Source organism: Odontesthes bonariensis, chromosome 14 (genome assembly GCF_027942865.1).
Source record: "Odontesthes bonariensis isolate fOdoBon6 chromosome 14, fOdoBon6.hap1, whole genome shotgun sequence".
Taxonomy (NCBI): domain Eukaryota; kingdom Metazoa; phylum Chordata; class Actinopteri; order Atheriniformes; family Atherinopsidae; genus Odontesthes; species Odontesthes bonariensis.
In genome coordinates, this window is record NC_134519.1 from 29,996,734 (window position 1) to 30,012,698 (window position 15,965).

At 41.2% G+C, this 15,965-nt stretch overlaps 3 protein-coding genes across 3 annotated transcripts; 1 reads left to right on the forward strand and 2 right to left on the reverse strand.

Annotated features, from left to right (window-relative positions):
* Window positions 1-191: 191 nt before the first annotated feature.
* On the forward strand, window positions 192-6,739 carry aldh9a1b (aldehyde dehydrogenase 9 family, member A1b). Its single transcript, XM_075483961.1, has 12 exons — window positions 192-339; window positions 441-645; window positions 1,335-1,480; window positions 1,675-1,804; window positions 3,768-3,902; window positions 4,165-4,361; window positions 4,477-4,617; window positions 4,751-4,939; window positions 5,020-5,107; window positions 5,320-5,461; window positions 5,685-5,797; window positions 6,063-6,739. Exons 2-12 carry the CDS (start codon window positions 468-470, stop codon window positions 6,155-6,157), a joined length of 1,554 nt encoding a protein of 517 aa, XP_075340076.1. The 5' UTR covers window positions 192-339; window positions 441-467; the 3' UTR covers window positions 6,158-6,739.
* On the reverse strand, window positions 6,170-9,585 carry zte38 (zebrafish testis-expressed 38). Its single transcript, XM_075483963.1, has 12 exons — window positions 8,908-9,585; window positions 8,558-8,702; window positions 8,395-8,458; window positions 8,194-8,230; window positions 8,070-8,090; window positions 7,941-7,967; window positions 7,789-7,856; window positions 7,559-7,707; window positions 7,254-7,474; window positions 7,094-7,142; window positions 6,968-7,008; window positions 6,170-6,821 (listed from the first exon to the last, which is right to left on the reverse strand). The coding sequence occupies exons 1-12, from the start codon at window positions 8,956-8,958 to the stop codon at window positions 6,774-6,776; spliced, it is 921 nt and encodes a 306-aa protein (XP_075340078.1). The 5' UTR covers window positions 8,959-9,585; the 3' UTR covers window positions 6,170-6,773.
* Window positions 9,586-9,671: 86 nt separating this feature from the next.
* Window positions 9,672-13,854, reverse strand: prdx1 (peroxiredoxin 1). Its single transcript, XM_075483962.1, has 6 exons — window positions 13,773-13,854; window positions 12,101-12,238; window positions 11,796-11,949; window positions 11,593-11,715; window positions 10,652-10,782; window positions 9,672-10,216 (listed from the first exon to the last, which is right to left on the reverse strand). Exons 2-6 carry the CDS (start codon window positions 12,204-12,206, stop codon window positions 10,134-10,136), a joined length of 597 nt encoding a protein of 198 aa, XP_075340077.1. The 5' UTR covers window positions 12,207-12,238; window positions 13,773-13,854; the 3' UTR covers window positions 9,672-10,133.
* Between the last annotated feature and the right edge of the window lie 2,111 nt (window positions 13,855-15,965).

A 15,965-nucleotide genomic window follows, 5' to 3' on the forward strand; every position in this document is an offset into this window, starting at 1 on the left:
TTTGGGTATAACATTTTCGGTACTTATCTTTCGCACAGGCTGATATGTGCATGCACATATGTGATTTTTGATAAAGCTTTTTATATTAAAATATTTTCTTGACGTGCTTTTTGTGACTGGCAGTGAAACTGCCCAATGGGCTTTTACGCTGTAATGTAACCTTCCGATTGTCCCACCTCCCGCCGGAGCCTCAGCAAAACTAGTGTAACGGTCATCAAACTGCAAGATCCGTAGAACTTAAAGCTGCATTTATTGTGAAGATTCCTACACTTAAGTCTATCAGCGGGACCAAATTACAACTAAAAGACGCCACTAATAACGGGTCGAGGACAGATTTGCGTGCGTCTGACGTTTTTATACACTTGATGTCGCTGACAATTCTAATGTTGTCGTAAAGTTTTGCATAGCGTTATCTGTCATACTGTTTGCTTCACTGTTAGATTTGGAGCTGAAGGGCTGGTTTCAGCATGCTGCTGAGGCTCGCTGCGGTATCCCGGCAGCCCGCTGCTGCTCCTCTCTCTGCGGCGGTCCGGTGCCTCTCCTCGGGTTCGGTGGACATCAACATCCCGCTGAACTTCTGGGCTGGGAAAAGAAGGACCATCCAAGAGAAATGTAACACGGAAAATGTTTACGAGCCAGCAACGGGTAAGAGACACGATTACCGAGACTGTCTCCCAACTGGACTTTGGTCATGGCTGTGTCGTAAAAAGTTTGACTGATGAGCTCTACTCTAAGAAAACAGTCAAAGGGTTTTTGAACTGCATGATTTGGCTTTTTGGATGATTTCTTTGTGCATTTTTACAAATTCTGTTTGTATACTATGTGCTTAGTAAAGGAAAGTATACTGTAAGCACATGCTTTTTTCACCAACACAGCTCTGTGACATATTTCATGTACTCCGTATCCATGTTGTCTCAGCTATCTATGCAACCAGTTATATGGCTCTTCAGCAGCTTCATTGAAGCACAACCAAGACAGAAGACCACATCTATGGCAGCTACAATCCTCCTGGTGATCTGTACATTAAAGATTTTTCGAGTAAAAAAAAAAGTTGTGGCTTGGTTGCTTTTGCTGTTGTAAAGTAGCCCAGCCCAGTCTGAGAAAACCCACAGCCTCATCTTTTTACTATAGCTATCATTAGAAATTTTGTTTCCATCCCTGCAGTGTGAATGCAATGCTGAATTCATCGTGCCACAGTATGAAGCCTTCAGGTTTAGGCATCATTTCCTTATGACTTGCATCAAATCATTATTGATTACACCAAACAAAGACAATTGGACAGCCTTGCGATATATAACTGGTAATGTATTGTTTTGGTTTTTTTCACTTTGCAGGGCGAGTCTTGTGCCAGTTGGAACCCTGTGGTGCTGTGCAGGTGGATCAGGCTGTGATGGCAGCCAAGTCAGCTTTTGGCCCCTGGAGCAAAATGTCAGGGATGGAGAGAGCGAGGATCATGATTGAAGCTGCCCATATGATCGAGGTGTTTATTTGTATGTATGGGGTCGTTGCAGATGGAATCCTATTGTACATAAGTAACAAGAGTGATTAAAAACACACAGAACTTGTGCTTGAGAAGAAACACAGTCTGGTTCATTTAGGTTCATAAAAGCCCCACCCTGTACTGTTTTCTACAAACATTCAGTTTCTTGCATTTGCCCTGGTTTTGATGCACAGAGCAGGAGAGAGGAGATAGCTGAGATGGAGGCGGTCAACAATGGGAAGTCCATCACAGAGGCCCGTCTGGATGTGGATTCTGCCAGACTGTGTATAGAATACTACGCAGGAATGGCCAGCACGCTGGCAGGTTGGTACAGCTTGCACACACTTCCCTATTTATATATATTTTTTTGCATTCCTGCATGAAACGTGACAGATATGTTATGGAATTTTATTACATATTGGTCATTGGAGTAATATAGCACTTTTTTTCTGGTCTGGATTGTTAAAATTGGCCACTCAATTACCACTCAAAGCACTTTCCGACTACAGGCCACATTCATGCATACACTCATCCAGCACTTCCCAGTCTGCAGTGTTACAGGCTCCACAGTTCATTCACACACTGATGAACGCACTGGAAGCAACGTGGGGTTCAGCGTCCTCCCCAAATACACTTCGACATGTGGACCGGGGAATCGGATCGAAATGACACAGGATCTCTGAACATGATACTCTGTAAGCTGCTGTAATTTCTCAAAGGGATCAATAAAGTTGAGTCTAAGTCTAAGTCTGCATATGCACATGCTGTGAAACACCACAAATGGGATCAAGGACCTCTCAAAACGTGTGAGAAACAAAGTTATGGAGAAGAACAGAATAGGAGGGGGTTAAGAATATCCCATGGACCACAACAAAACTGCTAAGAAATACCAAAACTAATGGACCAGGCAAGGGAGAGTCACTTTAAGCTGTACATTCAACAAAGCTGATGTTTGGGGAAGAGTTGACATAAGAAAAAAAAAAGAAGGAAAAAAGACTTCCCAAACACGTGGAAGAAGATGCACTGTTCCAATGGCGCTAAAACGTCTGTCAAAGAAAAAGCTACGTGTGGCACAAACCAATTACCCCGAGAGAACCATCCCTGTGGTGAAGCATTGTGGTGCAGCACAGTGGTGAAGCACAGTGGTGAAGCACAGTGGTGCAGCACAGTGGTGCAGCACAGTGGTGCAGCACAGTGGTGCAGCACAGTGGTGAAGCACAGTGGTGCAGCACAGTGGTGCAGCACAGTGGTGAAGCACAGTGGTGCAGCACAGTGGTGAAGCACAGTGGTGAAGCATAGTGGTGGTAGCATCGTGCTGTGGGGATGTTTGCTCAGAACTGAAGGAATGATTGATAAATTAATGCTAAATACAGTCAAAGTCTTGAGAAAAACCTGTTTTGGACTTGCAGAGAATTGAAACTGGGATGGAGGCTCGCTGGTCAGAATGACCCAAAGAATACAGCAAAAGTAATTGTGGAGACCAGGTGAAAATCTTTGTATAAGGACATGTGAAATCATGTGAAAACATACTTAAGAAGAGGACGGGCGCATGTTTTTCTGTATCTGCAACTGAGAACAACAGATTGAGAATACGACGTTCCTATTTGATTAGTGCAACGGCGTCCGATTGCTGTAGTGTTTCGAACACACGTCTGCCTGGTTCGTTTGTGCTGGCAAATGGGGAATTTCACACATCTGGATTCTCAGGTTTTTTTTTTTTGTCCAGTGCAAGTGGTTTATTTTGCAACATTTAAATATCTTGTAATGGCCTAATCAATGTCCAGGTAATCTGAATCCGTGGTAAGATTTAACATTTGCTGTTACACCAGCAAAACCCACCGGACTTGAAGGAGCTGGAGCAGTCTAGTCTCAAGGAATGGCCAAAAATCCCATAGCTTAGATGTGCCAAAATGATGGAAAACACAACACAATAAACTTGCTGCTGGAATTGTTGCAGAAGGAGGGGAAACATTCTACTTTTGTCTTGTGGGTTGTTTGTTTTGCTCACCTTGAAAGTGGAAAGCATGCTATTTCAATTCCAGGTTGTAAAACACATGGAGTTTTATTGCTTTTTCAATGAACTCTAACTGTTACTCAAAGACTTAGCAAAGAAGGGGCAACTGATATATGGATTTCTGAACTAACAGCGGTTTCAGTAAATCATTCTGTTAGCAAAAGTCCAACTTGACGACATGCATTGCAGATCAGTGAACATTAATTTAATTTGTGGACATATTTGCTGTTGAAAAGCCCAAATATTAATGACGTTGTGTTTTTCTTTGTCCAGGCCAGCATGTCCAGTTGCCGGGGGGGTCGTTCGCCTACACCCGCAGGGAGGCTCTGGGAGTGTGTGTCGGCATTGGTGCTTGGAATTATCCCTTTCAGATTGCGGCCTGGAAGTCGGCTCCAGCCCTAGCCTGCGGTGAGGGAGACATTTCTCTGCAACTGACGACAAATCCAAATTATTAGTTCACTTTTCTCCAAAGTTTACCACAAAGAATTTGTTACGTTTATTTAGAACGTGGATTGTGAACACAACTTTAAGTTAAGTAACACAACTTTTCCTTATACGTTCACCTCTAGATTACATCCATCGGCACAGAAACATTGTGTTTGCAGTGTACAGTATTTTCCTGGAATAATCCAGCAGAATGCAGAATTCTTTTCTCTGTTGGGTGTTATAGGTAATTCCATGGTGTTCAAACCATCACCAGTGACGCCTGTGACGGCAGTCTTACTGGCAGAGATCTATGCAAAGGCCGGCTCTCCAGAGGGGCTGTTCAACGTGGTGCAGGGTGGTCAGGAGACCGGCAGCCTACTCTGTCACCATCCTGATGTCGCTAAGGTGTCCTTCACCGGGAGTGTTCCCACAGGGAAGAAGGTCTGTGTTATTATAGACCTCAATTGATCAGGAAACCTCGTGGGTTCTTTCATATTCTGCTAGCGAATTGCACTATTCCCCAAATCAGTGACTGATAGTGACCTTCTTCCCTCAGATAATGGAAATGGCGTCAAAGGGAGTAAAACCGGTGACTTTGGAGCTTGGAGGGAAATCTCCTCTGATCATCTTTCAGGACAGTGACCTGGAGAACGCTGTGAGAGGAGCTCTCATGGCCAACTTCCTGTCTCAAGGCCAGGTAGAAAGTTCTGCTTTGGATACGTTGTCACATTTTCAGCTTTCAACTTTTTTTTTTTTACACATTTCAATTAAAAATCTATTCAAGCATATTAATTACTGTTGATTTCACTTGGATCTTTTGTGTGACTCAGGTTTGCAGCAATGGCACAAGGGTCTTTGTGCAAAGGGACATCTTGCCTGAGTTTGTGGAGGAGGTGGTGAAGAGAACCCAGGCCATTACAATTGGAGACCCTCTGTTAGAGAGCACCAGAATGGGAGCGCTGGTCAGCCGCCCACATCTAGACAAAGTCCTATCCTTTGTGGATCAAGCGAAAAAAGAGGTATATTTAATCCGCTTCGTCTAAACAAGACGTCGGTAGGTTTGTGTTTTACATTCTGGTGTAAACTGCTCTGTTGTTAGGGAGCGACGGTGTTGTGCGGAGGAGAACCGTTTGTCCCGTCAGACCCCAAACTCGGAGACGGATACTACATGACTCCGTGTATTCTGGGTAAACTCTCCCATGCTTATTTCTAAAGTGCATTCAGAAATTACAGAACCTTTTTTAATTCTTGTTTTGGGATCGCAGATGGTCTGTACCGAATCCAAAATACGGCACCCGCAAAGAAGAAGAAAAAAATCAGTGGGACTCCTTAAATCTTAAAACTGGTGACTCACACCAGTGTTTCCGTGTTCTCGTGCTCTGGTTTTACCGTCCCGTAGGTGACTGCACAGACGACATGATCTGCGTGAAGGAGGAGATCTTCGGTCCGGTGATGTCCGTGTTGTCCTTTGAAACAGAAGAGGAGGTGCTGCGGAGGGCCAACGACACCACAATGGGCCTGGCTGCGGGCGTCTTCACCAGGTCGGCTCGTGATAAGAACACAATTACTGCCAGCCACCTACTTTTTTTTGTTTGTTTTTAACAATCAGTGGGGAAAAAACCCATCTGACAGATTATTGCACAACGATTGTCCATATTTCTGTAAATGTGACTAATCATTTACATTTATCACTTCCAAGTAAACTGTCGTAAAAAAATAAAAGTTAATTTTTTTTCTCTCTTCAACCTGCTATTTCGTGTCTAGGGATGTGAGGCGCGCCCATCGTGTTGTTGAGCAGCTTCAGGCCGGTTCTTGTTTCATCAACAACTACAACATCACACCTGTGGAGGTGCCGTTTGGAGGCTTTAAAATGTCAGGTACAGGCTGGTTGTTTTTGGGTTTTTTTTTTTTTTCAAATTGCCCAGGAGCCAAACATCACATGCAAATAACCGCCTTTATTCATCTTTAATCAGCAGTTTTGCTCAGACCAGGTTCGCTCTGGTGTTATATATGATTTGAATGATCTACTTGCTGCTTTGTGCTCCATATCTAATCTGGCCCGTGCTTCCTATATCTCCTTTTAATTCTACCCAGCCACAGTGAGTCAAGTGGGAATGTGTTTCTGCTCCTTGCATTCACCAGGTATAGGGCGGGAGAACGGCCAGGTGACGATTGAGCACTACACCCAGCTGAAGACTGTGTTTGTGGAGATGGGAGATGTGGACAGCCTTTTCTAGACCTCACAACGAGAGGAAGCTGCTAACACTGAGCCAAAGACTGAAACAGGAGGTCTGGACCAGCTCGTGTCAGCCACTACTCAGGGAAACCAGGCTCACATTAATGAGAAACAGGCCTCCATCGGTGGGGCTCAAGTCCATCCTTAAAAGTGAATTGTTTTGTGAAGGAGAGCTGAGGATGCAGTAACGAAAACAAATGGTGGCAATGTGACGTTGTGTTGGGCATCGGCTTCATATTCTGATTCATGACTTGCAATGCTACGGTAGTTCCTGAATAGATTTAAAGCATATTTCATAGATTCCTCCAACAAAAAAACAAAACCGTGTTTACAATCTAGCTTTATTCCCTGCTCCGTACACCTGAAGCCCTTTTTACACATGTAACTTTAACAAATGAAGCACCTTTTATTTCATACACAGACTGAATGAATTCATGGAGAATGTCCACTTCTTAAATTAGAGCTAACGCCTTGTGGATCGAGTTTTATGAAGAAAAGAAGAAAAAAAAAACATCAAACAAACTTTGTAATCACATAAACTGAAAGTTAACATGAACAGTGTTTATAAATGCAATCAAATGAATGCGTGGTGTGAATTCCTGTGGTCTTTGTGCACCCTAAACTCTTCGTTTCTTCCTCGTCAGATTTTTGGCAGCTGCGTTTCTCTGAGACGAACACACACACACACACAAAAAAACGTTATCATCGGCCCGGTTGGCTTTAACCTCTATAACAATTCATGAGAAGCTCTACCATGTTTCTTTTTTTAACCGTAACCTATAATCCTGCCAGCACTGCGGTCTTACTGTACCTTTGCCAGTGGTTTTTTAGGTTTCTTGAACTGTGCAGACTCTGTTTGAAAGAGAGTTGGCAGAGTGAGCCCTAAAATCTGTGAAACTGAACAGTTTAGTAACAGTAGGAGCACGTCTGTACCCACCATCCTCAGAGGGAAGATCATCTTCAGCACAGAATTTCTTGGGAGGATCCTGTTACACATCATTTAAGAGGCATTCGTGATAAAATGACAAGAGATCTGATAAGACTTGGACGTAACAAGCTAAATCTAGAGCTCTTTGGCATCTAGAGTGTGGACCCACCTCGAGCATTTCTCTTTCTGGAGAAACGTGCTTACTCTCCCTCACGTAGTTCCCTTTCTGAAGTTTCTCCACCTGGCCTTGCTCCACTGACACTTTGACTCTCAATGAGTGGTAGGCTGTGTGCACCTCTCCCACCTTGAAGTGCACCGGCATTCCTTCAAACCACAGGCGATCATATACGCCCTCCTTAAAGCCTGGCGGCTGATAGTCCGCAGGGGTGACTGACAGGAGAGCGGGCCGAAACAAATTCGTCACGAAATGAGGTCTTTAGCTGATTCAGAGACATAAAGAGTAAAGTGTCTTACCGTCGTCGTAGTAGTAGAGCTTCATGGTGAGGTAGACGTTGCTGGGGAGGGTATCCAGGTTCTGCAAGAGGAGGAAGAGCTTCCTGATGAGCAGCACAGAGGCTTTCTTAGTGTCTTCCAGCGTCAGCTGCACCTCCACGTCATTGTTCCTGTGGTTTCATCAGCATCGAGTCAAGTCAGTGTGCCTAAGTTGCGCCTGTGTGACGAATGCAAATACTGTCCACCCAAACCTGAGTATGTCCATCTCTGGTCCCTTTTCAGTATATCTGAAGTTGAACCGATAGGACTCAATGATGCGCTTAAAAAAAAAAAAAAAAAAAAGATGGTCAACACAGACATTATGAATGGAAGCTGAATCATCTGTTTTGAAAACAAAACTTACATTAGGTTCTTCTGGATTGGTGTAGACCTAGATTGAAACAATAGCAAGTTGTCAGCATCGCTGTAAATCTTTTTCTGGATAAGTTTTACGTTCATTATAAATTTTACTAAACCGATTTGATTCACTTACCCCAATGCATATAATCTGGAGCTGTAAAGAGCCGAAACAAGGAAACGGTTGTAGTAATGATCACAATGGCAGACTGCATGGAACATTGCAAATTTAAAAGGGGTCAAGAGTGTAATCGACTTACATACTGCTTCTCTAATGCATCAAAGCAGCCCATCATCCTGCAAAAAGCACACAAGGAGGACAAAAAAAAAATTAGTCAGTGGGGTGTGTCACTTTGACAAAGAGCTGACTTTCGCTGCAGATTTTCCCAATTAGAAACTAATCTGACATCTTGTTTTGCACAAACTTTATCCGAACCTTTTTCAAAAAACGTTTCATTTACCATTTCACAACTTTGTTGGCACCAGGGGTGTTGCAGTTTTCACGCAAAACTTTGATGCACAAATCTAGAAAACAGAAACAGCTTTTATCATTCCTTGACAGAGTCGCTCCAGCCACTATCCCATGAAACCATGTGTCTGTTGCTGTTGGTCCTCTGAGCTCACCTTCCAGGTATCTGGACCTGTAGGCGTACTCCGGGAAAATCCCTCTGAGATAAGTGATGGAAGACACAGCCACAGCCATCATCCTTTTGACAAAGACTAGGGACTCTTGTTTGGTTTTTAGGTCATTCAGGAATAATCCTGTCCACTTGTGAAAAGCATAACACACATACCAATGAGCTCCTTAAGGTTCCGCGAATTTCATGTATAACTTCATGGCCACACGATGTCGCAGTTGCCTACGTTAAATGTCTTCTAGCACAGGCAGAAGAGGTCAAACATTCACTTCCAAATGTATCGTCTTAAAGGCTTTAGCTGTAAAAGGCTGTAGTTGTTCTGTGGTGTGTTCAAACCTCTGCAGTTTCTTCCTTGCTCTTCCTGATGCACATTTTCGCGGCTGCCATTTTTTCCTCTTTTCTTCTGCCAAAGCTCAGCTAGCTCTAAGTGTCCCCAATGCTAACGATTCAATTAGCTAACGATTTGAACGACAAAGTATGTAACGTCGGCTCTTCCCGGTCAATAAACATATGGAAATTCTCTCTAACTTAGCGGAATTTAAATATTACTCCCCGTGTGTTCTAAGAGGTCTGTTACAGTTCCTAATAAGTCAGGATACAGTTCCGTTATTAATCGGGACCAGAGATATGACGACATGTCAATGTTTCCCGCCGAAAACAAACAACAACAAAAAAATGAATGCATGCAAGTGCTTTACATAAGAGAGGCAGCTTATATATATAAATAAGCAAAATGACATTTAGTTTATTTAGTTCAAAGTGCCTTGAAATGTCGTGTCTTGTGATTTGGCGCTCTAAAAATACAATTGACCTGAATTTAAATGAAATACTCTAAAGAGAGGGCTGCTGACTATGCGACACATCGGGTAAAACAAATGAATGCTAGTGTAGACCTATGGTAATTGGTAAACACTTAAGCTAAAGGAAATCATGATTTTATGAGTTACACCTGTACTCTTCATCTCAATGAAACCTAAAATAATGTTTAGTGAAAAGGATGGTTTCAGTTTCTGGTCAACTCACACTTGATGTTTTTAAGATTAGCTCAAAGTTAAACATTGGGTGTCAAATGCAAGTAAAAGCCAAAGTAAAAACCAAAATTAAAAATATGGGACATATGCTTTACTTGATACCATGAAAACATCACTGTCAATTTTAAACACATACTCTTTGAGCTGAGTGATTTTTTTTTAACTCTTTATTTAGATGCACTAACTTTTGTTTACTGTAAAAAATAAAATAAAAACATACATCTTAATGACCACAGACTGTTCTGGCTTCACCCGAGTGAAAATATTTGTAAGGTTCTTTGTACGCAACAATAGTGAGGAATGATACGATAAACCAAACAGGTACTTAGCTCTGTCTGACAGTGAATAAAATCACACGGTACCACAGCATTATTACATATTTTGGCCCGAGTACTCTGTTCACTCTACATACAAACAACATACAAAGCACAGTGAGTACAAAAAGCTCCTAACCAGACACAGCAGGTGACTGAAATGTAATCACTAAATGAAATCTCCTACAGCAGGCTGCAGGTGATGGCCTTGAGTTTATTACTGCTTGGAGAAGAAGTCTTTGCTCTTCTGGACGTCAGGCTTGATGGTGTCACTTCCTGGTTTCCAGCCGGCTGGGCAGACTGAAAAGATAAGCCTGTAATGAGTCCTGGCCGGTAGATGAAACGATAAAGACGTGCTATTGTGATGCTCATGTACAATTTAAAGCTGACACTACTTGGGGTATGAAGCAGGCAAATTTATCAGACGTTTAGGGGCACATGTAAAATTTGTTAGAGCCAGGCCATACAAAATTTATTCCATCCATCCCTTTCATATCCCCATCTAATTAAATTCAGGGTCGCGGGGGAACTGAAGCCTATCCCAGCTGCCATCTGGTTAATGATTATTTATAAACAGCCAATAGAAGTTTCAATTTTAATCAATATGTGGTTACATCTGTAAAAAAAAAAAAAAAGCATGTATGTTGTAGAAATAAGATTAGTTTTAATTCAAGCAGTTTAAAAACATTTTTGAAGCAGAACACAATCTAACACACAGTAGCAGCAGTAACTGACCTTCCCCATGTTTGTCGGTGAACTGAAAAGCTTGAACCAAACGCAAAGTCTCCTCCACAGAGCGGCCAACTGGGAGGTCATTGATGGTGATCTGTCTCAGGACACCCTTATCATCGATGATGAACAGACCCCTGAAAACAGAAAAAGAGCATTCCTAAGTTTTTTTAACTGTAAAGATCAGCCCGGAAAGTCAGTGCTGATCCAAAGCATCTTCACGGTGGTGCCCGAGGCTGGCGTCATACTGCGGCATATCCGTAGCGAGACAATTTCCATTTCAGCTCCCATGTTAACAAATGAGAGTATTTAGAAGGGCTGAGTGTGATGCGTGGGCATGAGCCGAGCTGCGGCCGCAAAGGATGAAAGAGCTCATGACCTAAGCTTCTATCTGCAACAATACACTATGCACTGCCCCCTAATTTGCATAAGGAAGCAGAAACACATGTGGGGAAATGAAAAAAGAAAAAAAAGGAAATATATGGTCTTGGGGAAATAAATGGAGGGAGAAAGAGCAAAGGGTAAAATGAAAGTAAATACATCTACAAATAAAATATATCTAAAAAGTTCAATAAAAAAAAAAATGTACAGTGAAATCAAAATGAAATAAATCAATAAATCAATACCATGTAATGGAAAAAAAATGCAGAAATGAATACAGGAAATAACAAATTAACAAAGAAAAAAACCTAAATATATATCAATTAAAATAACAAATAAAACAGAGTTACTAAGTAAATAAACAGTGTCACAAGTTTAACATAGCAGAAGAATGTATTTATTTCACAGTCTATTCAATTATTTCTGTATAAATTGTTTTGTTGTATAATTTTAGTAGCATTTATTGTCATTAATCAGTCTTTCATATACATCTTTGTATTTATATCAGATTCTGGCACTTCTAGTCTGCCATAATAACCAGCATAAGCTCCACAAGACCAACCCACCTGTAAGCAATCCCTTCATCTTCCTTAAGGACTCCATAGTCTGTGGAGATGGTGCGCCGCGTGTCGGATACGAGTGGAATCTTCATAGAACCCAGACCCCCCTGTTTACGTGGCGTGTTGGTCCTGTGAGAGCACAAAAAAAAAGAAAAGGTGAGCACTTTGTATGAGTGAACGCACACCGTCTCTCTGGGAGTTGGAATTACCATGCGAAATGGGAGAAGTGAGAGTCCACAGAGGCAGCGATAACCTCGCATCCAATCTTCCTAAATTGTTCAGCGGCGTCGCTGAAAGCGATGATCTCAGTCGGACACACGAATGTAAAGTCCAGGGGATAGAAGAAAAAGACCACGTACTTCCCTGTGCAAATGGATAAAAACAAATAAAATAACGAGAAGGCCATTAAATTGGACACATTCTGGTTTATTTGACTCATCTTTAGCGTTGTAAACCAACGCCTGTCTAATGTGTCCTGCGACAAAGAGAAGGTGAGACACAGGTTGAGGCTCACCTCTGTAATCTGACATCTTCAGGTCCATGAACTGCCCGTCTGGCATCACCGCTTTCGCTGTGAAGTCTGGGGCCAGCTTTCCAATTTGTGCTTTGCCTGCAGCCATCTTCAGTCAGACTGGATTACAGAAGAAAGGAGCTGTGTATGACACACAACATTTGGTTAAAAAAATAAAATCACAGAATGAAAACCTAACACAAAACTAACAGAAATTATCCCGATTAATCCGGAAAAAAAAATTGTTCAATAATTAACCCTTCAAAATCCCTAATTATTCAATACATTATCTCAAAACATGTCCAAAAATGGACAAATATAAAAGTGGGAGTTGGTACATCTTCAAGGAATTTGCGCAAAAAGAAAAAGAAAAAAAAAAAAAACCAACAATTTATCTCAGTATTTGTTACAACTACTCAGTAACTTCCTGCCAACTGACTCACTTCAGCAACAAAGCATTTACTACTAAGGGCGTGTCTTAAATGAACTGTACTTAAATAGTGCTTTTCTACACATCCAGACACATTCACTCACAGCTTTAGTCTATACAGTGCTACAGGTTACACAGGGCTTCTCCCCTCCCCTCTAACACACACATCCACACACTGATGGATGCATCGGAGGCAACGTGGAGTTCAGGGTTAAGAGACCCCTCTCTAAAGACCCCAAAAGGGTCTGGGGCACACATCATAGCGCAGGTTGACTTATCACTGACAGGACTTTAAAGGGGTGAACAATAATGAAGAGTCAGGATACAAAGAAAACCAACAGGAATTTGATTTAGGAGGCGTTAACAAAAAAAAAAAAAAAGACAAAGTTACCAAGAATTTCCAGCCAATCTGAACTGATAGCTTTTTGTTGTCCATTTTTAGAGTTGACTCACTTACTTGAGGTTTTGGACAGACATATATATATAAAAAAAAAAGAATCGTTTAAATCAAACGTACAGGTGGAGCAAAGCAAGTTGTAACATAGGGCTTATCATAGAACCATGACAGCACATTATTATGTGTAAAGTGGACACAAAGATGTGTAAAAATACACGGAACTCTAAGCTGAAAGAGATTAGCTGAAGTGATAACTGAATACCACAAACTAGTGTGCAGGAACACAGTGAACACACAGCAATGCGAAGTCAGTGCACCTCAGCCCAGGCAGCCCTCATTTATGCAGCCAGCCCTTCAAACCCCACGAAGCGTTTCCACTTCTCCTCTCGGCCCTCAGGTGTTTCCGCATACGGATAATTACAACTATTTTTCAACCTTTCTTTCTTGACAGAAAGCCTTCAGTTCCCCTGCCACGGACATTGTTTCTTTTTTCGCACGGTGTTTCACAAGCTCAAGTGAAAGAAGATGTCGAAATGCTCAGACTTGTGGTTAGAATAACCCGAGATTTAGTTGTTTCTGTTAGTGAAAACTAAAACTATCCACCATCCTTTTTGCATTATTATATCATACTTCAGTCATCCAAATAAAAGGCATTATCACTTTAAAAAGGGGAAAACGAAGAAAGAAAAAAAAACTTGTTGAACAGAACATTCTGCTTCCCATACACAGATGAAAACTTATTTGTGCACATAAAACCGGACAATTGGACGCTTTGAAAAATGAAAACTAATTTAAACAGCAATAAAGACCAAGAACCGTTAGGATTTCACCAATTTTATGACACTTACCTCTATCGGAACAACAGCAGAAAACCACGAGCGAAGCGAGAGTAGGAGATGACAGGGTCGGCAAGGGAATTATATACTACTGCTCACTTCTCGCGATAGGATTGCGCACAACGTGAACACAGCTCACCTCAATTCAGTCCTCCAGTCTCAATCACGGACGACGCAGCATGACTTTGCAATTTCCTTATTGCTTTTACGAGAAAGCGAACACTCTTGTGAAACTACAAATCAAAGTTCCAGGATGTGAAGGAAGACGGAAGAAAAATACGCCAAGGAAATAATCTTCAGACATTTCAGGCAACTTTGAAAGGAATATCTGTTTTATGTTCACTTTTTGACCCCAGTATCTGGTTCATATTCGCAAGGCACTGCACCAACTGAATTAAAGTGAATTATTCATTTGAAACACAAGAAAGTCTGTATTTTAAGGGCTTACTGTTTCCCCCAGGCTCACAGCCATGTAGTGGTCTCAAAGTCATAAGGTCTTGTCACACGACTCAACTTCTTTTAGGGTTTGTAGTTAATCCACTGTCATCATGAACAGGCATTAAATAAGACCGTCATATTGTGGAAAGAGGCGTACACCACTTCATCAGCCTACTTATAATGTCTTAAACCTTTTCAGTTTGCATATTTGTAGCATAGTGCCAGGACAGAACCGTAGAATTTGCTTCCTTTGTAGGTTACCACCACTTTCCAAAAGATGTTTCTGTGGAACTTCCCAGACTTTCCTCAAAGCATGTTATTGCAACATCATGTGTTTATACTGTGGGCTGCAGAAGGCATTTTTCTTTTTCATTTCCTCCTCGCTCACCACTGCTTTGTGTAGATAATGCCAAGCCAGACACACATTGTCATTGTCACACAGTTTCATAGTGAATGCAGTCATTAACAGTCAATGGAAAAGGAAGTAAAATTGACAGTTTGTGTATTGTACAAATGAAATCTGCTCCTTTTTTAAAAAGAAAAATGCCAAATAAAAAAATCAATCAACTGTTTACTTGAGGTTGAACATTAACTATGAGCTTGACTTAATCTTTTGTAGCAAAGGTGTTCCCTTTGACAAGTGTGATGTGTTTTTAAAGACAATGACAAGTTTTGAACTGGTGTGAAAAAATCTTGCTAAAAGACATACAAGCTTTAAAAGACCAGAGGTTAATGTATTTATCAGAACAAATATATGAAATTAGGTTAAATCCCCAAAGAAAAGACTAATGACTGATGATCCACAAACTTCTTCTCTAGAATAGTTTGTAAATGTTACCAAATGCAATAAAAACTTACATCTGTAATCTGTAAAAAGTCATATATAACATATATAAAATTGAAAATAGAACAAAGTATAAAATATTTTATGCCAGCAACACATAAAAAAATAGATTTAGCAAAAAAAAAAAAACGTCCTAAACTTTTTAGGACGATCAATATAACCACACTGGCTTAGGTGCAACTTTGAAACCCATTTTCACTCAGCACAGTCCGCTGTTACATGGAGAAATGTAACCTGAAAATGTACGTGGAAGAAGCCCCATATCACATCTGCTCAGAAACCCTCTACAAAATCTCTGGGCACAAACTCATCACAGATGACAAGCAAGTTAGGAAGACCCTCAGTTCTAACACAATGACATGTCTGCAATCCCACCTTGTGTTCCAGCAGCACCCAATGCTTCATGCACCATGTTTCAGCATACCAGCAACAAATCCGATGATATGAATTGTTGAATCCTGCGGTAACCCAATCAGCCCTGGTCGACTCACACATGCTACTGCTTCAGACAATGCCCACATCAGCATTGGGGCAACACCTGAAAGCTCTTTTGTTTGAAAAATAGCTGCAGGGAAGAGTGTTTCTGTAGAAAATGAAAGTTGGTGTCAGCATCACTTTGTTTAGATGCCAAATTTATACCGTTTTTTCACACTCAAACCGCAGATTCAGCCTTTAAAACTCACATATAAAAATAAACTTGTTTATTTCTCCTCTTAATAAATTAATGCTCAACCACAAGATTAAAACAGGGTTTTTTTTAAACAATAAAGTGACTTTTAAAACCCAAAGCATTCAAATACAACCAGTAAGGTCTGTCTTCTCTCTCCTTATTTCATTTTTCCATCTGTTCCTTTCTCTGTTTGTTGGAAAAATGTATATACATTTTCATTTTGAGTAAACAACATTTTATAGACAGACATGTA